This window comes from Bicyclus anynana, chromosome 27 (assembly GCF_947172395.1).
Source record: "Bicyclus anynana chromosome 27, ilBicAnyn1.1, whole genome shotgun sequence".
NCBI lineage: Eukaryota > Metazoa > Arthropoda > Insecta > Lepidoptera > Nymphalidae > Bicyclus > Bicyclus anynana.
The window spans coordinates 3,400,786-3,426,521 of NC_069109.1; the positions used below are offsets into that span (position 1 = coordinate 3,400,786).

Below are 25,736 nucleotides of genomic sequence, written 5' to 3' on the forward strand. Positions count from 1 at the left end.
CACGAGTCACCTCTCAGAGAGGGGCAGGGCTCAGGCCAATGGGGATGATGACTAGGTTTGAATATATTGATTTTTATGATACATTCGGGTAAATAAGGTGAATGTTAACTAATTTATACATAAAAAGCAAAGATTGTCTGGATATTTGATTAAATAAGACATAAATAAATAAGATTATAAAATTTCAAAATCTATTAAAAATCCTTTATCGTAATTAGATGAAAATTCATATAGTTTTAGCTTCCTTACATTAAATGTGACATTTTTTAATATGTGAACTATAAAAATAGACGCACAAATAACAAAGATATTAATAATTTTGTTTGACCGCCCATAGAAATCAAAGATCATTACTAGCCTGCGACGTCATTAAATCGTACCATTTTGTATGGAGTGTTTTTCAGGGATCCGCGGCAGCGCCGCAAATCTGACCCTTTAAATCCCTGTAGCTCCGAAAGTAATGATCGCAGATACCCTGTTACTTTTACAAAATTGCTTTACTATTAGCATACTCTTAATTTATATGCAATTTAAAAAACTGTCATTATCCGTAAATCCAAATTCACGAACAAAATTGTCTTGTTTATATCATTGATAGACTTTTATGGTGTTATGAGAACACAGGTGGCCTCCTTCTGGGAGAGACTCAGAACAGCGCGTAACAGCATCCTCAGGACAGTTTGTGACGGGATGCCCAGCCCTTTGTTTACATACTGGGAGGTCCGGGGTTCGATCTCCGGCTGGGCAGATTGAGATTTTCTTAATTTGTCCAGGTCTGGCAGGTCTGGCTTGGCTGGGAGGCTTCGGCCGTGGCTAGTTACCACCCTCGCCGGCAAAAGCGTTTTAGCGATTTAGCGATTTCGATTTAGCGTTCCGGTACGATGCCGTGTAGAATCGAAAGGGGTGTGGATTTCATCCTCCTCCTAACAAGTTAGCCCGCTTCCATCTTAGACTGCATCATCACTTACTATCAGGTGAAATTGTAGTCAAGGGCTAACTTGTAAAAAAAAAAATACTCCGGACTAGAATGACGCCTGGGAAGAGTTTTTTAACACGTTCGCTGCGGCACTGATTTTTCAGTACTTTACCAATACAATACGAGGTTTTTTGACCTCGTACTTAAACTTTTGTGGTGTGGTACGAGGTTTATTGACCTCGTACCGTGTAATACAAGGTTTTTTGACCTCGTACTAATACTTTTTGTGGTGTGGTACGAGGTTAATTGACCTCGTACCATGCAAAACGAGGTTTTTTGACCTCATACTAAACTTTTGTTGTGTGGTACGAGGTTTTTTGACCTCGTACTAAAACATTTTGTGGTGTGGTACGAGGTTAATTGACCTCGTACCGTGACATACGTGGTTTTTTGACCTCGTACTTAAACTTTTGTGGTGTGGTACGAGGTTAATTGACCTCGTATCGTGACATACGTGGTTTTTTGACCTCGTAGTAATACATTTTGTGGTGTGGTACGAGGTTAATTGACCATGTACCGCAGCGAACGTATTAACCTTCCCAGTAATTATGTAAGTTTTTTGTATTATTAATTATTATTATTTTATATTACTATGTAATATTTATACTGGGTGCTTTTACCTTTAATAAAAATCATTTTTATTATTATTATTATTAACACATCATTAACTTGGTACCGCCTTCACACTGATCGCAATGAGCAAACTGAGAAGGTAGCACATACGATGTTAGTTTTCGCCTTTAGTAGAAAAAAAAAAGAAAAAGAAAAGAAAGAAAAGATCTTTATTTTTAAGTAGTAGTGAGTTTTCGGTAGCAGTGTAGGGGGTTCACCAGAGCCAGGAAATTTTGAAACTGGTCTATGAGAAAAAAAAGTTTGGTAACCTCTGATCTAGACGTATGTATAATCAAATGCTCTAGCATTGTCTCAATCTTTGCCTCAAACTATGCCTCAAAAAGACTCCATTACGTAACTCGGAATGTCAAACTACATACAGTAAGGGGGTAACTACATTACCCTCTTACTCGGTACCTTTAAAAACCTCGTGAAAGTCCGACATCGTGGACCAATAGCGGCAGAGTTAGTGCTCTCTTTTGTCCCAACGCAACGAAAGAGATCCATTTTGTATTCAGCCGTTATTGGCTACGTTTGTCTTTCCTTTAGGCCTATTGAAACCTAAGCTATATTTTTGATTATGTATGTCTTTCGTCCTCGTGAAAAGACAGACATTGTGGACCAATAGCGGCAGAGTTAGTTGCTCTCTTTCGTCCCAACGCAACGAAAGAGAACTATTTTCTATTCCGCCACTATAGGCCGACGTTGTCTTTCCTTTAGGCCTGCTGAAAATTACGTTATCGTTTCGATTATGTGTGACATGTTAACTGTCATGTATGTCATGTTATGAAAAATTAAGTTTTCGACTTTAATTATCACCATTATCTTATAACATAACCTGTCGTTTTAAAAGTACATATTTGTAACCTAAGCCCAATTGTTTTAAATACAATTGCTTATGTAAGGTCTAGCATAGATTAAAACATATTAGCTCGTGAAAGTTAAACATTGTGGACCAATAGCGGCAGAGTTGGTGCTCTCTTTCGTTCCAACAACGGCAACGCAGCGAACGAGATCTATTTTCAATTCCACCACTTTTGTCGACGTTTGGCTTTCCCTTACACCTAGGAACTGAAAATTTAAACATGCTTTTGATTACCTATGTGTGAAATGTCTACTGTCCATAGATAGGTATGTCATGTCATGAAAAATTAAGTTTTCGACTTTATTCATCGCCATTATCTCATAACATAACCTGTCGTTTTAAAAGTACATATTTGTAACTTAAGCCCAATTGTTTTAAATACAGTTGCTTATTTAAGGTCTAGCATATTAGCTCGTGAAAGTTAAACATTGTGGACCAATAACGGCAGAGTTAGTGCTCTCTTTCGTCACGCAACGACAGAGATCTATTTTCTAATCCGCCGTTATTGGCAACGTTTGTCTTTCCTTTAGACCTACTGAAAAATAATATATTTTTCTCAAGAATTATTGGCAACCCTAACTATAATATCTCCTGAGTATATGGTTAATCTCACAATGAGATTTTTTGAGAGTCGCTGTGCTCGATATGAAAAATAATACCCATATATAATAGGACCAATAGTTCCAATGCGGATTGGCAGACTTCACACACGCAGAGAATTAAGAAAATTCTCTGGTGTGCAGGTTTCCTCACGATGTTTTCCTTCACTGAGACGTGACATTTAATTTCTTAAAATGCACACATTTTTTTTTTATTCATTACGAGACGGCCCTTGACCACAATCTCACCTGATGGTAAGTGATGATGCAATCTAAGATGCAAGCGGGCTAACTTGTTAGGAGTAACAAAATCCACACCCCTTTCGGTTTCTACACGACATGGTATCGAAACGCTAAATTGCTTGGCGGTACGTCTTTGCCGGTAGAATGGTAACTAGCCAGACCTGGACCAATTAAAACATCAATCGGACCCAGGACCTCCGTCTTGTAAATCTACCGCGCATACCACTGCGCCACGGAGGCCGTCAGAATCTGATATCGAATAAGCTGCTTGCCTCTTTTGTAAACAGTGTTTAAACTGAATTATGGAAGTATTATAAGCTATATTTTATTTTATAATAACCAGTAAAAAAAATAATATAAATTAAAAGGTATCTACGTGAAATTTTTGCCGCCGAAACACAACACAAGTGACGTCATTCGTCAACAGCGTGATTGGCGTTTGCAGACGCAGTGATGTGATATATCACGTCACCGCAAGCGCCAATCACAAACCGATGTCTTGTAGCGAATGACGTCACAGTCTATGATTGGCGTTTGCGGTGACGTGATATAAATACAATTTTGTTTTAAAAAAATTGACGGCCTCCGTGGCGCAGTGGTATGCGCGGTGGATTTACAAGACGGAGGTCCTGGATTCGATCCCCGGCTGGGCAGATTGAGATTTTCTTAATTTGTCCAGGTCTGGCTGGTGGGAGGCTTCGGCCGTGGCTAATTACCACCCTACCGGTAAAGACGTACCGCCAAGCGATTTAGCGTTCCGGTACGATGCCGTGTAGAAACCGAAAGGGGTGTGGATTTTCATCCTCCTCCTAACAAGTTAGCCCGCTTCCATCTTAGACTGCATCATCACTAACCATCAGGTGAGATTGTAGTCAAGGGCTAACTTGTAAATAATAAAAAAAAAAAAATATTACAATTACGAGATTATTTTCACAAATAAAAATGTGATTAGAGTTTCTTGGCATCTAAACTGCCTATATGCAAAAAATTTTAGTTTTATACAACAGGCGAGTAGTCTATTGCTAAACATAAATTGATAATGTTTATCTCTGTCCAACAGTTGGTGTTCAATGACCGGCGCCAGGAGACCTCGCCGGAGGGAGAACCTTCCACCAGCACGCGGTACCAGACCTCGAGATTTGTCGTTGAAGACGAAGCTGAAAATGAGGTATTTATGTTTGGATTAGAGATGAAACGGATATCCGGCAACTATCCGGTATCCGGCCTATCCGGCCGCCATAAGACTATCCGGCCGAATACCGGTTATAGTCGCATATAGTGAATTCTGCGATCTCCACGTTTCCTGCGATACCATTTTTTTATTGAATCAAAAATATTGATGTGACAAAGTGAACGAACAGGACATACTCAGTATGTTTTGATCCAAATTAGTAAATAATTTTAATAAATAACAGTTACATCTGATTATATAATGATTTATTTATTTTGCTATCATCCGCGAAAATTCGGCGAACCCATGCGACAACGTCACCCAGGTCCGACAAAATACTCTCTACGTACGTTTCACCCCGAAACCGGAGCATCCTCAGGAGATGTTGACTTTACAACGTGCAATTGCAAAGAACAGTTACATCTGTTATTTATAAAGAAGTTTCTCAGTATAGGGCTTAATAATAAACATAAAACCTATTTTGAGTCACAGTGATGATAATTAAATTAATTAAGGGCAAATACAATTAAATTAAAATAATATATTATTTTTTGCTAATGAACAATTGATGACCATTTAAAAAAAGAGTCAACTAGCCTTTTTGAATAATGTAAATTCAATGACTATTCAGGGCTGACCCTTTAAATCTCTGTAGCTCCGAAAGTAATGATCGCAGATACCCTATTACTTTTACAAAATTGCTTTACTATTGGTGTACTCTTAATTTATATACAATTTAAAAAACTGTCATCATCCCTATTGTTAACTTCACTCGTCAACGAAAAGACCCGAGTCTACCTAAACCTTCGCGCGCTGCCTATGCAAACAGCTAAGATTCGCCGGATATTCGGCTATTGGATATCCGGCTAACTGGCCACATGGTTGGCCGAATATCCGGTATCCGGCCAAACTGCTATCCGTTTCATTTCTAGTTTGGATTCTCTCATTTATTTTATTTGTCCTTATTTTTGACTGCAAGAAGGGTTATGTTTATCGCGCGTATCTTGTATGCCAGCCATGACAGCCAGTGCGCCATATTTTATTTGTAATGACGTTTCTTACTTAGTCATATAATGTCATCAGAACTCAGAGCGTGTGCAAAAGGACATGAGCAAAAATGGGCCTCATCATTCGTTCGTAACAGTAATGAAAAAATATGTTGTAAATTAAGCATTCAATTTGAAGTATAATTCAATAGTTTTCAATTCTGTACAAGACAGAATTACGATAGATAATTATTACAAATTATTACGTACAAACCTTAATGTAGCCGATTTTCCTCAGCTTACATATAGCGACTTAGTTTTGGTATCTGTTCTGTAATGCCGTTTCTTAGCCAGTCATGTATTGTCATCAGAAGTCAGAGCGTGTGCAAAATTTCATCCCAATCGAAGACCGGGATGTGGGTCAAATTGAGATTCCAAGATTTTTTACATACATAGTTAAAAGTGAAGCTAATATGTGTAAAAACTAATGAAAACACACTCAAAAATATAATTCATTTATTAGACACTTAACATTCACATTTTTCTACTTTGATTATTTTTTAAACAACAATTATTATAATACATATATAAATAAGTATATTATTTAAATATAAATAAACTACATCTCTATAATTATATTATTATTTAAAAATAATACAATTAGAAACTCACTTAAATCTAAATTTAGCCTCAATAGCTCAGTGGTAAAGCGGTCAGACTCATCACGGAGGGGTATGGTGGTTCGATCCCCGCCCCGTTGGTCAAATTAAGATTCCAAGATTTTTTACATACATAGTTACAAGTGAAGTTAATATAAGCGTTTTAAAAAGAGGTATGTAGGTTATAAACGGACCGCAAGTTGCACGTTAAAACTATGCTAATTAACAAACCTGAGCTCAGTCGTCGCGCTGTCATCGCGCTGTTGACAACGCCGGTGAAATAATTTTCGTGTTTCGTTTTTCCTCTCAAAAACAATTGAAAATGCCATCGTGTGTGATGAGATTCTGCACAAATTACACAAGAAAGGTTTCCAAAAGCCAAGGAATTACATTTCATTCGTAAGTATATTTTAATGTATTGATTATTTTTTCACTCATTTAGTTTCCGATCAAAGAGTATAAATTAAACAGTGGAGTCAAAATGAACAATAGGTCTGTTTTGAGTTATTGACAATTCACATAGTGTGCATATTCACTGATTGAGTAAACTGTAAATTAAGTATGGTCTAATCCCCTTCTAAGCTTCTGAAGCGCTGTGATAGCCCAGTGGATATGACCTCTGCCTCCGATTCCGGAGGGTGTAGGTTCGAATCCGTTCCGGGGCATGCACCTCCAACTTTTCAGTTGTGTGCATTTTAAGAAATTAAATATCTCAATCGGCGAAGGAAAACATCGTGAGGAAACCTGCATACCAGAGAATTATCTTAATTCTCTGCGTGTGTAAAGTCTGCCATTAGGCCAGCGTAGTGGACTATTGGCCTAACCCCTCTCAGTCTGGGAGGAGACTCGAGCTCAGCAGTCGAATATGGGTTGATGACGAATCCCTTTTTATAGTACACTACTGGATATAAGTTTATTGGCACAATCAGAACATAATGGTAAACTCTCAACCTCGCGACGTTGTCCCTTACGGCTAAGCAAGTGATAATAAGTTTCACAAATAAACATTGCACCGTAAAGTCAGGCATGCGTGCCCAGGAGGGCTATTCAGTAATGATGTTTTGATAACTCGCAAGTGCGAGATTCTAGTTCACCTCAATCTCTCTAACACAATACTATAGACAGAGAGCGGTAGATACAAGTTCGAAGCTCACACTGTCGAAGTGATAAAGACATCGTTACAGAATATCCTCCCAGGATTCGTATTTCCGTGCTCTTTTCGAAAGGCAGAAGAAAAATACGCTCGGCTATCACTGATGTATAAAGTATGAAAATTATTAAGTTTAATTTGATCGATTTGTGGCGTAACGAAGTGTTAGGGTACATAGACTTTTAATTCTCACGACAATTTATTTTAGATTTCCAATAAATGAGCTAAGCCGCATTCGATGGGTGGATATTGTGCGTTATCAAAGAAAAGAAGAAAGCTGGCAGCCAAACAGTGCAAGTAAAATATGTTCAAATCACTTCAAGGATGAGGATAAATATACTTCTGGCAAAGGATTAACCTTATTGAAAAAATCAGCTGTTCCTATCCTGGAGGTATTTTTTAATACTTACTTTTGTAATCACATTATGAACGAATGCATAAAATAAATGAGCAAATACAAAGAATGAGATACAAAAACTATTTTATTATTTTTTATGAATTTAATGACCATTCCTTAACACAGCCGCCGACCCATAACCACCGTATGCTTTTATTAAAAGCTAAAAAAGAAAAATACGTCAATGTCCGACTCCACGCTAAACACAAAAAAAAAAGAAATAAATTAAATTTATTTGAATGTTACTAATGTAATGTAATAATTTTTATTTCAATGTGTGTTTTTGTAATTTAGTTATTCTTATTTCTTGTTCTAAATATTTCTTTGCACCTGCATAGTTAAACATTCCTGACATGTGTTTAAAAAAAATCAAAATCAGTAAATAGACATACATTTTTACATAATATAGATGCAGTTTCGGATTGGAATTCCGGATTCGAAATATCTATTTTAGGCGTGAAAAGAATTACGTTTAAAATAGATGCTACGAATCCGGTTATAACTAAAGCTGTACACTGCTTTTAAAATTTGTTATTTTTTTTTAAATATTCAAAAATATTTAAAAAAAATAGTTTTAAGTATGTAATATTCTGTTACAAACATAATTTTAAATAGTAAATTTATTCACTTTGCATAGAAAAAGAAAATACCTTCTAGTTCTAAACGAATCGCCAAAACCTTTTATTGGTATTTACGATATTACTAATAAAAGGTTTTGGCGATTCCTTTAGGCAATTAGAATATAAACGATTAGTGAATGAAAGTTAATAAACGATTAATTAATTAAATTAACCGTTTAGGCCCGGCCGGATGTAGGCATACGTCAGCATAAGCCCAAATGACTCTTCTGTGTATTTTTCTTTGACGGTTAGTTTTCCCGTTTCTGTTACTCTCACAATATTTGTCATGCGTCCGTCCTTATCCCACATACAACATTGGTTCTTTGCGGGGCGGTATAATGCAAAACATACCCGTCTCTTTTTCACGAGTACCTGTAGCTGAGGTATTTAGTACGCCGTCCTTTACTCTCGTTTGTGCGACGTTAAAATTACTACGTACGTGTTTTAATGTGTGTGTGAGGCCTTTTGCGCAGCCGCGTCGTCATGCCTGGCGCCAGTGGCGGATTAAAGGTCCAGAGCGCCCTAAGCAATTACTTTATCGGCTCCCCTGTACATGGCTATCATAATAGTCATCATCATAAAACTAGTTGTTTTTGTAATTACGATGACGTTGTATAATCAAACCCTAGACTTTAGTAGACCAGGACCCACGCTAATGCGCAATTGAAATATGATGTTAGAAGTGTGAATTAATCAAGAGGGACGACAGAATGAATATCGAAATTCATGATTCCTCTCTGCTCTGGGAAATAGGCCTTTATGTGTGTTGACAGATTATGGTGTGTTAGGGGGCGTTCATAAATTACGTGAGGTGTTTTTTCGAAATTTCTGACCCTCCCCCTCCCCCCCCCCCTTTGGTGAGATGTCGTGAGATTTTTTTCAACCCCCTCCCCCCATCCCCCAATCTCACGTGAGATTTTTCAAAATGTGGGTTTCTTACGTAAATGTGTTAGATTATTATTGTAAAAAGAAAAGAAAATTTGCTTCGTGTTTTTATTTACGACTAGTTAAGAAGACTAGTAATCAATATTGCTGAGAGTTTAATTATAAGTATAATAAAAATTTAACAATAGAATACTTAAATCGTAAGTACTGTGGTTTAAAAAAGAATATCTATTCTAATTCTGTCCATTCTCATTCTGTCTGTCAGTCATTCTGTTTTTTGTACTCCGAAATATATATTTTTTACATTTTTTTTCATGAGGGATGGTGATTGGACAGTCAGTAAATGTATAACGTCGAGGTATAAATGAAATTATTATTTTTAGAACGAATTAGAAAATGATCTTAATCGTATTACGATTACGCTTAAGATTAAATCTTAAGCATGTACAATCTGGATTAAATTGACCAAAATAGTATATTTTTTTTTGTTTCATTCAGAAAAAAAATTACGTGATATTTGCCGAGACCCTCCCTCCCTCCAACATAAGATTACATGAGATTTGACTCGACCCCCTCCCCCCCCCCCATATAGTGATATATTCATAACGCCCCCTTATGAATATATCACTAGTGATTTAGATTATAGATCAGCATTTAGTTATTAATCGTCGATATGTTTTTTTCATTATTTATTTAGAAATTCTGAACTCGCGCGCCCCGTACACGCCCTAGGCACGTGCCTAGTTTGCCTTACGGATAATCCGCCTCTGCCTGGCGCACTTCGTGTTTTACACATATTCATAGATACGTATGTTTTTCGACGAGTAAAAACGTTCAACCTGAGAGAGGTGTTTTGTTTATTTTTTTCTAAACTCTCGCGGAACCCCGGGTTCGCGCGGAACACACTTTAAGCATGGCTGGACTAGTGATTTATACCCTCATTTTTAATTTATTTGTTGATAAACAGTACTCATCAAGAAAGGCTGTAGTATAAATAGGTGTATGTTGCCCCGCAGTATACACTATGTCTCACTCAAGAGTGTGCAATATGTAATTTGGTGGTTACAAATGGTTCTGGATCTCAAATTCTGGAAAAGTTAGGAGCCTGATATTTGGGTAAATGATATTTCAAAGTGTTAGTTAGCTCCATTATGACTATACAAAATACCCAATTTGTAAAACTTTTTCGATAGTTTATTTTTTTGAAAAATACATTTTTTGCTCACATTTTGCTTTCAATCTCAGGAAAAGCAAACTTATTTTCTTAAATTTTTCTTTTGTATAGAAAATTAGGTATATATCTTGAACATGGCCATTGTTTTTCGTTATGTTGTTTAGTTTACTTGCAATTAGGTAAAAATGGTTTTGGCGCTCACGTCATAAAATTTGCGTCGCGCGTCAATCGCTCCGTGCTTTTCACTCACGTGAAAGTCATAATTCGGCATCTCGTTTTCGCTTCGAATTTTATCCATATCGTACCGACGCGCTGCGCGCTCTTAATACTCACACCTCACTCAACCGAGGAGCAGCAGGCCGCGGTGTGAACGCTGTTGGCAGCAGCGCACGGTGAAAGGTGCGCAGAATAGGTTGCGCACAAAAAACGTAACGCTGTCATTTGTTCTTTGAATTTTACTGCTCATATTTTCTTTATACCGTGGGTTTGTATATAAAAATCGATTCTGGAGTAAACTCCAAAAAAAAAAGTATCGCGTCTCTTTGTCATCCGCTTAATATACAATTGTTTTTTAAAAATATGTAAAAAAAATCAAAATCAGTAAATAGATATACATTTTTATATAATATAGATGCAGTTTCGGATTTGAATCCCGCATTCGAAATATCTATTTTAGGCTTGAAAAGAATTACGTTTACAATAGATGCTACGAATCCGGTTATAACTAAAGCTGTACACTGCTTTTAAAATTTGTTATTTTTTTTTAAATATTCAAAAATATTTAAAAAAAATAGTTTTAAGTATGTAATATTCTGTTACAAACATAATTTTAAATAGTAAATTTATTCACTTTGCATAGAAAAAGAAAATACCTTCTAGTTCTAAACGAATCGCCAAAACCTTTTATTGGTATTTACGATATTACTAATAAAAGGTTTTGGCGATTCCTTTAGGCAATTAGAATATAAACGATTAGTGAATGAAAGTTAATAAACGATTAATTAATTAAATTAACCGTTTAGGCCCGGCCGGATGTAGGCATACGTCAGCATAAGCCCAAATGACTCTTCTGTGTATTTTTCTTTGACGGTTAGTTTTCCCGTTTCTGTTACTCTCACAATATTTGTCATGCGTCCGTCCTTATCCCACATACAACATTGGTTCTTTGCGGGGCGGTATAATGCAAAACATACCCGTCTCTTTTTCACGAGTACCTGTAGCTGAGGTATTTAGTACGCCGTCCTTTACTCTCGTTTGTGCGACGTTAAAATTACTACGTACGTGTTTTAATGTGTGTGTGAGGCCTTTTGCGCAGCCGCGTCGTCATGCCTGGCGCCAGTGGCGGATTAAAGGTCCAGAGCGCCCTAGGCAATTACTTTATCGGCTCCCCTGTACATGGCTATCATAATAGTCATCATCATAAAACTAGTTGTTTTTGTAATTACGATGACGTTGTATAATCAAACCCTAGACTTTAGTAGACCAGGACCCACGCTAATGCGCAATTGAAATATGATGTTAGAAGTGTGAATTAATCAAGAGGGACGACAGAATGAATATCGAAATTCATGATTCCTCTCTGCTCTGGGAAATAGGCCTTTATGTGTGTTGACAGATTATGGTGTGTTAGGGGGCGTTCATAAATTACGTGAGGTGTTTTTTCGAAATTTCTGACCCTCCCCCTCCCCCCCCCCCTTTGGTGAGATGTCGTGAGATTTTTTTCAACCCCCTCCCCCCATCCCCCAATCTCACGTGAGATTTTTCAAAATGTGGGTTTCTTACGTAAATGTGTTAGATTATTATTGTAAAAAGAAAAGAAAATTTGCTTCGTGTTTTTATTTACGACTAGTTAAGAAGACTAGTAATCAATATTGCTGAGAGTTTAATTATAAGTATAATAAAAATTTAACAATAGAATACTTAAATCGTAAGTACTGTGGTTTAAAAAAGAATATCTATTCTAATTCTGTCCATTCTCATTCTGTCTGTCAGTCATTCTGTTTTTTGTACTCCGAAATATATATTTTTTACATTTTTTTTCATGAGGGATGGTGATTGGACAGTCAGTAAATGTATAACGTCGAGGTATAAATGAAATTATTATTTTTAGAACGAATTAGAAAATGATCTTAATCGTATTACGATTACGCTTAAGATTAAATCTTAAGCATGTACAATCTGGATTAAATTGACCAAAATAGTATATTTTTTTTTGTTTCATTCAGAAAAAAAATTACGTGATATTTGCCGAGACCCTCCCTCCCTCCAACATAAGATTACATGAGATTTGACTCGACCCCCTCCCCCCCCCCCATATAGTGATATATTCATAACGCCCCCTTATGAATATATCACTAGTGATTTAGATTATAGATCAGCATTTAGTTATTAATCGTCGATATGTTTTTTTCATTATTTATTTAGAAATTCTGAACTCGCGCGCCCCGTACACGCCCTAGGCACGTGCCTAGTTTGCCTTACGGATAATCCGCCTCTGCCTGGCGCACTTCGTGTTTTACACATATTCATAGATACGTATGTTTTTCGACGAGTAAAAACGTTCAACCTGAGAGAGGTGTTTTGTTTATTTTTTTCTAAACTCTCGCGGAACCCCGGGTTCGCGCGGAACACACTTTAAGCATGGCTGGACTAGTGATTTATACCCTCATTTTTAATTTATTTGTTGATAAACAGTACTCATCAAGAAAGGCTGTAGTATAAATAGGTGTATGTTGCCCCGCAGTATACACTATGTCTCACTCAAGAGTGTGCAATATGTAATTTGGTGGTTACAAATGGTTCTGGATCTCAAATTCTGGAAAAGTTAGGAGCCTGATATTTGGGTAAATGATATTTCAAAGTGTTAGTTAGCTCCATTATGACTATACAAAATACCCAATTTGTAAAACTTTTTCGATAGTTTATTTTTTTGAAAAATACATTTTTTGCTCACATTTTGCTTTCAATCTCAGGAAAAGCAAACTTATTTTCTTAAATTTTTCTTTTGTATAGAAAATTAGGTATATATCTTGAACATGGCCATTGTTTTTCGTTATGTTGTTTAGTTTACTTGCAATTAGGTAAAAATGGTTTTGGCGCTCACGTCATAAAATTTGCGTCGCGCGTCAATCGCTCCGTGCTTTTCACTCACGTGAAAGTCATAATTCGGCATCTCGTTTTCGCTTCGAATTTTATCCATATCGTACCGACGCGCTGCGCGCTCTTAATACTCACACCTCACTCAACCGAGGAGCAGCAGGCCGCGGTGTGAACGCTGTTGGCAGCAGCGCACGGTGAAAGGTGCGCAGAATAGGTTGCGCACAAAAAACGTAACGCTGTCATTTGTTCTTTGAATTTTACTGCTCATATTTTCTTTATACCGTGGGTTTGTATATAAAAATCGATTCTGGAGTAAACTCCAAAAAAAAAAGTATCGCGTCTCTTTGTCATCCGCTTAATATACAATTGTTTTTTAAAAATATGTAAGTATTTCAAGATTTAACACTATTAACAATTACGTAAATTGATATCATAATAGATTCGTCGTCATCAACCCATATTCGGCTCACTGCTGAGCTCGAGTTTCCTCTAAGAATGAGAAGGGTTAGGTCAATAGTCCACCACGCTGGCCCAATGCGGATTGGCAGACTTCACACACGCAGAGAATTGAGAAAATTCTCAGGTATGCAGGTTTCCTCACGATGTTTTCCTTCACCGTTTGAGACACGTGATATTTAATTTCTTAAAATGCACACAACACAACTGAAAAGTTGGAGGTGCATGCCCCGGACCGGATTCGAACCTACACCCTCCGGAATCGAAGGCAGAGGTCATAGCCACTGGGCTATCACAGCATAATAGATTAATAATCAATAATTACCCGTAAAAATACTCCATCGTACTTTTTTAGTTTTTGTGAACATTTTTTAAAATATTTAAAAACAAGACGCCATTTTTCTTGAATAATATTGAAAATCTCTGATGCGACGCTTCGTGTCGTACTGAGACGAGAATGTATTCGTTTTTTAATTTGTATTTGGAATAGCTGCATCGCTGACATGTTTCGTTCGCTCTATCTGCCTATTATTCTTCAATCCGTACCACCAAGTAAAACTTTGTAAATGTCTTCAATGTACAGTATTTTACCTGTTACAGTTTTATTATAAGTACACAATTGGTACTTCAAGCAGAGATTGTTTGTTTGTTTGTTTGATTAAACGCGCTAATCTCAGGAACTACTGGTCCGATTTGAAAAATTCTTTCAGTGTTATATAGCCCATTTATTGAGGAAGGCTATAGGCTATATATTATCTCCTTATTTCTAAGGGAACGGTAACCACGCGGGTGAAACCGCGCGGCGTCAGCAAGTCTTGATTATATTGAAGATCTTTTTTTGGACAATATTTTAATTTATAAACAAAACTAATAAATAATAATAAACATGTTGTGTTTTATTTTTTATAGTATAATATGTCTACGGAAGTAAAATAAAGTTGCATAAATTACTTCGAATTAATTAATTTATTCTTATTTTATAGCTTGTGTACTAAGATAGCTGATTTTATCATATATACATTTATATACTAGGTACATATTATTTATAAATACTTATACAACATATTTATTTTTATTATCACGTACTAACTTACTACGAACTAGGATTCGTATAGATTTTATTCCACTCCAATTTAATCCAAGTATCAATTAAAATACACACTTCCAAACGTAAACAATTTGTAGTCCAAAATCGTAGCCGAGTTCATTATAATTCACTTGTATCGCTGGTAACACTTGATGTTCACTCCACTTCGTTTCGAAGAAAACTGCCCCCCCCCTTCCCCTCTCCAGCAAAGTGGTAGGTTACTTGTGCTATCTATCTATCCGATAGAAGCCGAGCGGGGGTCGAGAACCGTGTCGTCTTTTTTTTTTTGAAAACCGCCCGATACCGAAACTGAAGCTAAAATTCATTTTCGGTTTCGGCTCTCTGGTTTGATCGGACAGTTGATGTGAGATACTCAATTTAAGTATTGCTGTCTCCCCCCCCCAATACAATCCTGGCTACGCCCATGGTACTGATGATTAACCTCTTATGTTATAGGAGGAGGAGGTGGAGCAGATAATAATAAAGGAGGAAGTGAGCGAGGAAGAGAAGAACCAATGTCGCCTCTGCCTGAGCGTCAACAGGCGAATGTGGGAGCTGGGCGAGAACGCGCCTTTATATAGGAAACTGTTGTTCGAGACCAACCAGGTCAGTGAGAAGCAGATTTTTTTTAGAATTCCGTATCTTGGTAGGAAAATCTATGGAACCCTTATAGGATTCCTTTGTTGTTGTTGTTGTAATTAAATCACAAACAAGTAATCTTTTTCAAACAATAATAATAGTTTAAACAACTAAAAGACACGCTTTTTTTAGCTCTTTCATTTAATACCCATATCATGGGGGTGCATTTGATACCCATATCATGGGGGTGCATTTTAAATAGCCAATCCGCCATCTTAGATGGAAACTATTCAATATCACGCAACTATACACATACAATACCTGTCTCATAATTAAAAAAATCATGACCAACACACTACATTCTACTATAACATTTAAGCATAGGACTAACAAACTCAATCTCAGGAATAAATATAAAATCAATATATGGCGACCACGAACAAAAACCTATGGAAATAAAAACATATTATGTGAGGGTGCTCAGTTATATAACAATCTGCCAAACTCCATTAAGGAGTTAAACAACATAAAAGCATTCAAGAAATCGATTAAATCCTACATCCTCACAAACTTGGACAAAATATTGAAAAAACAATGTAATTAAAATTTTGTTACAATAATGCATGCTGTCTGCAAAAATGACGATATGTTAACTCTAAGTTAAGTGAACAGTACGTTCTTTTTTGGAGAAATAAATATCTTTAAACCTTTTAGATGTCTGCCATATTGGATTTAAGTCACGAGATTATTTTTCGTATTCGTGACAGCAAACCCTTTCATTTGATACCCATATCGTAGGAGTGCATTTCAAATAGCCAATCCGCCATCTTGGATGTCCGCCGTATTGGTTTTAAGTCACGTGACTATTTTTCTCGTATTCCTGACAGCAGACCCTTTCATTTGATACTCATATCATAGGGTGCATTTCAAAAAGCCTGTCCGCCATCTTAGATGTCCGCCATATTGGATTTAAGTCACGAGACTATTTTTCGTATTCGTGACAGCAAACCCTTTCATTTGATACCAATATCGTGGGGTGCATTTCAAATAGCCTGTCCGCCATATTGGAATTAAGTCACGTGACAATTTTTTTCGTATTCCTGACGGCAAACCATTTCATTTGATACCCATATCATTGGAGTGAATTTCAAATAACCTGTCCGCCATCTTAGATGTCCGCCATATTGGATTTAAGTCACGTGACTATTTTTCATATTCGTGACAGCAAACCCTTTGATTTGATATCCATAACATGAGGGTGCATTTCAAATAGCCTGTCCGCCATCTTGAATGTCCGCCGTGTTGGATTTAAGTCTCATGACTATTTTTTTCGTATCCGTGACAGCAAACCCTTTCATTTGACACCCATATCATTGGAGTGCATTTCAAATAGCTTGTCCGCCATATTGGTTTTAAGTCACGTGACTTATTTTTTCCAATTCGTGACAGCAAGCCCTTTCATTTGATATCCATATCATGATTTTAAACAGCCACTCCGCCATCTTGGCGAGGCCGCCATATTTGGAACACTCCCAAGCACCCTGTATAATAACTAATTATTGTTATCCCCTGTCTTATAGAACTCCACCATGCCCAGCTTCATATACGAGATGCTGGCGTGTTGGGAATGTCACGCGGAGTTGCGGAAGATTCGTCGCTTCCAGGACAAGGTTCGTCGGGCGAACAGCGCCTTCGAGACCAGCCAGGTGGGTGTATACTCCAGAAATTTAGAAATATCATAACCAGCCGACGCCCTGAGGGACATTTTCCTCATAAACAATAGGGTAGTTGGCTCATATCAAATTTAATAAAAACAATATTAATTTCGTATAGTATGTGGATTAAGGGTCCGAAATATATCGATATTAATTAATAAAAGTTAAGGATTCCTTATAAAACTTAATTTTAAAAGCATTGTATTTTAGCAGACTCAGAAGTGATTACAAAAATAAGAAAACTAATGTCGACTAAAGGTTATTCACAACACTTGTCAGGACAACTTAATTAACAAATCAAACTGTAACCAAAATAAGACCCTAGTATGGCAGAGAATGACCTTGAGTGAAGTCACGCACTTGTGAACGTTGTGTGTAGGGTTAAAGGATCCTTTGACTGTTAATAAACACTCCCTTTTTCCACTCAAGTCACACTCCCCGCCTATCCCAAGTAACCCATAAAGAATTACACGACAAGAGATGTGGAAATATGACATGTCATAGCCGACAGGCGTTTTGGCTCGTATTGTCAAAACCATATTTAAAAACTAAAATTTTCATGTATACACGTCTCAAAAAAACGTAATTTTTATTAAGTCTAATGATCTATTTAAGACCATTAAAAAAAGTGTCAACTAGCCTATTATTCTCATTATCAATTTTTAAATTCCCAGAATCTAAACTGCCAAGAACTGTCAAACTTGGGCACAGTCCTGATAACAGAGGAACAACCATCAAATTCAGAACTTCAAGAAGATATGATCAAGCAAGAACCCTTAGATATAGAAGAGACAGCTGTCCCCGACCCACTAGATGTCAACCGAGCGCCCAAAGAAGAGATAATCATAGAAGTGCCCCGCAGAAAATTCACCCCAAAAACCACAAAACGCACATCTACAACCAAAACATCCCAAAACACGCCAAAAAGAACGAAAATTGACCCAAATACTCAAGAAGATCCACAAACAGATGCACCGGTCGATTGTGATGAGATTTTCTGTAAAGTCAAGATAGAATTAGAGGAATTGCAAAGTATTTTGGAGGGTAGACGTAATAAAGATTCGTTTAAAAATATGAAGTACAAATGTGATTCTTGTGTCCTTGGGTTTACGGACTATAGTCGCTTGCAAGAGCACAATGCCAGTTTTCATGACGAGGTATGTATATGAAAGTCATAGTGAAAGTTAAGTCTTACAAATTATTTGTGTTAATTTCATTAATTGTTGTTGTTTTTTGAGTTATATCACAATAAAAGGTCACGTATCCTGACATTCATTCTGTCTTACAAATTTTCAATCAGGTCACGTGGCCTGACATTCATACCGTCTTACAAATTTTCGATCAGGTCACGTGTTGTGACATTCATTCCGTCTTACAAATTTTCTATTCGATCAGGTCACGTGTCCTGACATTCATTCCGTCTTACAAATTTTGATTAGGTCACGTATCCTGACATTCATTTTGTCTTACAAAGTTTCGATCAGGTCATGTGTTGTAATATTCATTCCGTCTTACAAATTGATTAGGTCATGTGTCCTAACATTCATTCTGTCTTACAAATTTTCGATCAGGTCACGTGTCCTGACATTCATTCCGTCTTACAAATTTTCAACCAGGTCACGTGTCCTGACATTCATTCCGTCTTACAAATTTTCGATCAGATCACGTATCCTGACATTCATTCCGTCTTACAAATTTTCTATTGGATCAGGTCACGTGTCCTGACATTCATTCGCTCTTACAATTTTTTTATTTGGTCATGTGTCCTGATCTTCAATCCGTCTTTTCGATCAGGTCACGTGTTGTGACATTCATTCCGTCTTACAAACTTTTGATCAGGTCAAAAACGAATTTTTCATTTTAATTTTATAATTTTGATTGTTACAGGAGACAGGCATTTGCTCGTGTGACATCTGCGAGCGGCGGTTCACCGACGAGCGCCTGCTAGCGACACACACGAGGAACCATTTTGTGAAGTTTGTGTGCAGATTGTGTCCTTTCGAGTGTTACACCAAGACCGGCCGGATGATACACTTCAGACGACACAAGGAGGCCGTGCAGAGCGATGACCCGGACTCTGTGTTGCGGTGAGTTGGTCAGTTTGTGTGTACACTGTGCCCTGCGAGTGTTAGACCGAGACCGGCCGGATGATACACTTCAGACGACACAAGGAGGCCGTGCAGAGCGATGACCCGGACTCTGTGTTGCGGTGAGTTGGTCAGTTTGTGTGTACACTGTGCCCTGCGAGTGTTACACCGAGACCGGCCGGATGATACACTTCAGACGACACAAGGAGGCCGTGCAGAGCGATGACCCGGACTCTGTGTTGCGGTGAGTTGGTCAGTTTGTGTGTACACTGTGCCCTGCGAGTGTTAGACCGAGACCGGCCGGATGATACACTTCAGACGACACAAGGAGGCCGTGCAGAGCGATGACCCGGACTCTGTGTTGCGGTGAGTTGGTCAGTTTGTGTGTACACTGTGCCCTGCGAGTGTTAGACCGAGACCGGCCGGATGATACACTTCAGACGACACAAGGAGGCCGTGCAGAGCGATGACCCGGACTCTGTGTTGCGGTGAGTTGGTCAGTTTGTGTGTACACTGAGCCCTGCGAGTGTTAGACCGAGACCGGCCGGATGATACACTTCAGACGACACAAGGAGGCCGTGCAGAGCGATGACCCGGACTCTGTGTTGCGGTGAGTTGGTCAGTTTGTGTGTACACTGAGCCCTGCGAGTGTTAGACCGAGACCGGCCGGATGATACACTTCAGACGACACAAGGAGGCCGTGCAGAGCGATGACCCGGACTCTGTGTTGCGGTGAGTTGGTCAGTTTGTGTGTACACTGAGCCCTGCGAGTGTTAGACCGAGACCGGCCGGATGATACACTTCAGACGACACAAGGAGGCCGTGCAGAGCGATGACCCGGACTCTGTGTTGCGGTGAGTTGGTCAGTTTGTGTGTACACTGAGCCCTGCGAGTGTTACACCAAGACCGGCCGGTGAGGTGAGGCGGTGCGGGTCAGGTCCCGGGTGACTGTAATGAGCTACGACCTTTATCCTATACAATCTTAATTTAAAATGTTTAGGAACTGTCAGTAACTATAAAGAATCAATTTTAGTTTTTTTTTGACGAACACCCACTAGATGGCGTTGTTCACAAGCAATGTTTATACTTTGAAAAGAAGCCATAAGCAAATGAATTTTACTTTGGCCTAACTGCTTCAATATTAAAGGGTAATTTTGTATGGAAGCTGGCATAATCGATTCGCCGCCATTTTGTATATTTTTTTAATTATTTATATATTTTGAACTCTGCCTTCGATTCGGAGGGCGTAGGTTCAAATTCGGTCCGCATCAGGTCGCATGCACCTCCAACTTTCAGTAGTGTGCGTTTTAAGAAATTAAATATCACGTGTCTCAATCGGTGAAGGAAAACATCGCGAGGAAACCTGCATACCAGAGAATTTTCCCAATTTCTCTACGTGTGTGAAGTCTACCAATCCGCATTGGGCCAGCGTGGTGTACTATTAGCTTAACCCTCTCATTCTGAAAGGAGACTCGTGCTCAACAGTGAGTTATTGATGATTTTATTTTGATTGCTAATTATGGAATTATTTTTCTTTTACAGGCAAAAACTCAGTTCCATGGAATCTACGGGTGAAAGTTCGCACGATCTCGACTAACGAGCCAAAATGCTCGACGAACATGTTGGCGAGCATTTCTAGATATACTTTTTTTTAATTTTTACTGCTGTTCGTTAATTAATATGTATAGACAAATGTACAACTTTTTATTATCACCATCGTATTTTAACAGATGGAACTTAAACACACCAAAATGTGGCGGGCTTAATTTTTTTTTTTATTTTTTTTTCTTTACAAGTGAGCCCTTGACTACAATCTCACCTGATGGTAAGTGATGAAGCAGTCTAAGATGGAAGCGGGCTAACTTGTTTGGAGGAGGATGAAAATCCACACCCCTTTCGGTTTCTACACGGCATCGTACCGGAACGCTAAATCGCTTGGCGGTACGTCTTTGCCGGTAGGGTGGCAACTAGCCACGGCCGAAGCCTCCCACCAGCCAGACCTGGACAAATTAAGAAAATCTCAATCGGCCCAGCCGGGGATCGAACCCAGGACCACCGTCTTGTATATCCACCGCGCATACCACTGCGCCACGGAGGCCGTCAAAATAATAAGATAATATTAAATTGTTTTACTACCATTATCAGTTAACTGGCGGACGCCCGCGACTTCGTCTGCCTTTAGACGTCCCTAATCCGGACCTCTTGCAAAATCGTTTCTTAATGGACTACTAACTGTAAACTACTTCTCTGCCAAATGTCCAAAATTGTATAGAGCCCAGGATCAGTCATTGTACCCTGGCGGAAATAAAAGAAAATATTTTTTTTAACTATTTTTGATTATACAAATCTAAGAATTTCTTATACTTTCGAAATAATATTCATTATCTCCCAAGAAATGCAACATTATCAATAGCAATAATGGCGGATTGATGACGTTTTCAATTCAGTAGTCGATTTGACATTTGCTGTCAATTGTCATGTCATAGTTGCTCTATGGGCGCCATCTTGATATAAAATTGAAAAACTTGGGTTTTAATTTTATTTATTTCTTTTTATTTAGTTAGACTATTCACTTTAATAGATTTTAATTAGATCCTTGTATCTTTATAATTTTAATGATACGGGGTACAAGAGTGGACCTGAAATGGACCATCTGCTTTCATCTTTTTTTTATGTTTTTCAAGTTGGCCCTTGACTATAATCTCACCTGATGGTAAGTGATGAAGCAGTCTAAGATGGAAGCGGGCTAACTTATTAGGAGGACGATGAAAATCCAGTTATAGATTATTTTTTTAAATAATATTTAAAGCCGCACCTGCAACTGCAAGTCAGGTCATATCTATGCATTTATTAAAAATAACGTCAGATTGGTTTTGACTAAGATGGGAATCGAACCTGTAACCACATTTAGTTATCGAATGGCAGTTACCTATTGTATTGTCGAAGAGATTCGATTTTATGTTATTATTTTTCTACCATGAATGATTAACATTTTGTGTTTTATTTCTTTAATTGTTATTTTTATAATGTAGGAATTTTAATTTTTTTTTTAATTTGTAATATTTTGTGTATCGGAAAGTTTACTTATTTTCTTTTAATGTAAATAAGTATAATTTTGCGTTGAAATTATTATTATATAATAATTTGTTTTGTGTAACTGTAATTCAATGCTCACGAGATTACCGCCATGTGGAATGTTGAGTCAACTATTATTGTTCCGATAGTTGTTTCAGTCAATGGTCTTATAGCGAAAAGCTTCGACCAACATCTTAAGAAGCTTTCGCTTAATAATAACGCATACCGCATTCTGATGAAACTGCCTAAATATTGTAGCGCATCGGGCATGTTTGCCGACGTCAGAATACCAGATTATTTCGCTATCGTGAGATCGCGAATTGCGTCTTTTTGGTCCCGTATCCGGAATTGTCGTAATGAAACCCTCAGTGTATGCTCCGAGTATCCTGAAAACCCTATTCTAAAATATTGGCTTGCCGTGCATCGCGACAGGAACAAGAAATAATAAAAAAAAATATGTTTGCTCTCAGAAATTTCTATAGATTTATTATTTAATTGTTATATTTAATTATTATCTGTACTTATTTATGTATATTTTAAATGGGTGTATAACCTGAAGTAAATAAATTATTATTATTATTATTATTAACTGTTGGAACAAGGGTCAGATATAGATGGCAGTATTTTTTCAAATAGTTAAAAAAGTTAAAAAAAATATCTATATAGCCGAACGTAGAACCTCCTCCTTTTTGGAAGTGGGTTAAAAATTGTAATTAAAGATAGAAACACATAGTTTTGTGCTAATTACGTGTAAGAGCTTAAAAGCTACGCCATCTATGAATCTGTATCATGTTGACTCAACATGTCTCTAGATGGCGCTTCTCTTAGTAATTAACCGACTTCCAAAAAGGAGGAGGTTCTACGTTCGGCTGTATGTATGTTTTTTTTTTTTTTTTTTTTTTTTTTATGTATGTCCAGCGATAATTCCGTCAATTATGGACCGATTTTAAAAATTCTTTTTTTGTTTTGAAGGGTTTACTTCCAGGGTGGTCCCATTTTTTTCATGTCAGGATCTGATGATGGCATCCTGGAGAAATTGAGGGGAACTTTCGAAAGTTGTAGAGACGGCTAGTGCGTTTGTTAGTGTTTCCATAAGGTATTTTAAACCACTACAACTTTATGAAGGTTTGGAGTTGGTCTGATGATGGAGTCGAAACACAGACGATGGAACTCGTCAACGATTTACAGCAGTCACCTTTTGTTTGGGCTTGATTGATTTGTATTGATGAGTACCTTCCACCTATATGGGTTGTGACTGTATTAAGGGTCTGGTGATGAAGACGAGGAACAGTGAAGAGAACTCCTCGACGTTTCACAGTAGCTACCTTGTGTTTGGACTTGATAAATTTGTGTTGATGAGAACTTTCCACCTAGATGGATTGTGACTGTATTAAGGGTCTGATGATGAAGACGAGGGACAGTGAAGAGAACTCCTCGACGGTTCACAGTAACTACCTTGTGTTTGGACTTGATAAATTTGTATTGATGAGAACTTTCCACCTAGATGGATTGTGACTGTATTAAGGGTCTGGTGATGAAGACGAAGCACAGTGAAGAGAACCTCCTCGACGGCTCACAGTAGCTACCTTGTGTTTGGACTTGATAATTTTGTATTAATAAGAACTTTCCACTTATATAGGTTGTGACTGTACACACGCAGTAGGTATGCTAACACTAAAAATAAAAAAATAAAAATTTTAATAAAAAAAATTCAACCGACTTCCAAGTCAAAAAATAACTTTAACTAAAAAGCAAAAAATAACATCCTACCTATGTGCTACCTTCTGATCAGTTTGAAGGCGGTGCCAAGCCAGTGTCGTGTTTTAATTAAAGCTGTTTCTGAAAGAACCACAGAAATTTTGTAGTTAAAACGTGTTTAATTAAAACATCACTGGCTTGGCACCGCCTTCAAACTGATCAGAAGGTAGCACATAGGTAGGATGTTATTTTTTGCTTTTTAGTTAAAGTTATTTTTTGACTTGGAAGTCGGTTGAATTTTTTTTATTAAAATTTTTTCTCATATGTGAACAAAAGATGGCGCTGTAATTTATGTTGCTCTCGATTGAGACAAAAACTTAATAATTATAATTATTTTTTATAATATTCCAAAGGGACAGGCAAAGATCTTTGATCGTACAGCCTGTTTAATTGTTTTGCATTCTTGAGTATATTGATATGAAGGCAAAGCCGTGTTTCTTTTAATTTTTAAAATCAAAATCAAAATCAAAAATCATTTATTTCAAGTAGGCTCAGTTTACAAGCACTTTTGACACGTCAGTTGACTATTTGTAAAGATTCTACCACCGGTTCGGAAGGCAGGTTCTGCTGAGAAGAAACCGGCAAGAAACTCAACAGTTGCTCTTTTGAAAAAGTCATACAGTATTATAATTTACAATTGATAACAATTACAATTTCTTATAGTTTTACTTCCTGTGTGAAGGTGGAAGCTGATCCAATGGCCTCCAAACATCTTTATCATTAAGGAACTCATCAATGTTGTAGTAACCTCGACTAAGTAAATGTTTTTTGACACATTGCTTAAAGCTATGCATTGGCAGGTCCATCACAGTCTTGGGGATCTTATTATAGAAGAATACACCCAAACCTACAAAAGATTTTTTTATTCTTTGGAGACGATATGCAGAAATAACTAACTTATGTCCGTGTCTAGTAAGACGTGGGTTTAAATCTCCTTTTCGTTTGTACAAATTAATATTTTGTCTTACATATACTATACTGTTATATATATATTGACAGGCTTTATTTTCAAAAACTAATCTGAGGATTCTTTCATTTTTATGTAAAAGATTTTTAATAAAAATAAATGTATGTAAGTACTTTAATGACCAAGCTATCTGTATTTTGTGTTTAAAAATTGTTCTCTTGTCTGTGGAGTAGACATTTCTTTTGTTTTATATAATGTACCACCATAATTACCATGTATGGTACCTTTTATGTTCATTTTCAATGATTATTTTGTAAGTTTAGTAATTTCTCTGACTGATTGCCTAATAGGCACTACATTTTTGTTTTTATTATAATAAGTCCTACTACAGTAAGAAAATGCTGTGAATAAAAATAAGTAGATGTTAAAATAAATGATGATTAATAATTTGTAAATGTGTTTTTAATTTACTACATTTTGCGGACGAGCTATAAGTATTTTTGAATGCAGAAGTACTAAGTGCAGTAGGTGGATTAATCTATATCTATCGTCATCAACCCATATTCGGCTCACTGCTGAGCTCGAGTCTCCTCTCAGAATGGGAGGGGTTAGGCCAATAGTCCACCACGCTGGCCC

At 37.3% G+C, this 25,736-nt stretch overlaps 1 protein-coding gene across 20 annotated transcripts in view; it reads left to right on the forward strand.

Moving 5' to 3' along the window:
* Positions 1–25,555, forward strand: part of LOC112051008 (uncharacterized) — a 118,962-nt gene extending 93,407 nt beyond the window's left edge. For all 20 annotated transcript variants that reach the window (XM_052890363.1, XM_052890362.1, XM_052890366.1 and 17 more), the window contains 6 exons: positions 4,356–4,463; positions 15,436–15,585; positions 17,139–17,264; positions 17,948–18,430; positions 19,161–19,360; positions 20,903–25,555. In XM_052890363.1, coding sequence (XP_052746323.1) covers positions 4,356–4,463; positions 15,436–15,585; positions 17,139–17,264; positions 17,948–18,430; positions 19,161–19,360; positions 20,903–20,957 — 1,122 coding nt within the window. In that variant the 3' untranslated portion in view covers positions 20,958–25,555. The remainder of the gene's footprint in view (positions 1–4,355; positions 4,464–15,435; positions 15,586–17,138; positions 17,265–17,947; positions 18,431–19,160; positions 19,361–20,902) is intronic.
* The last annotated feature ends 181 nt before the right edge of the window (positions 25,556–25,736 follow it).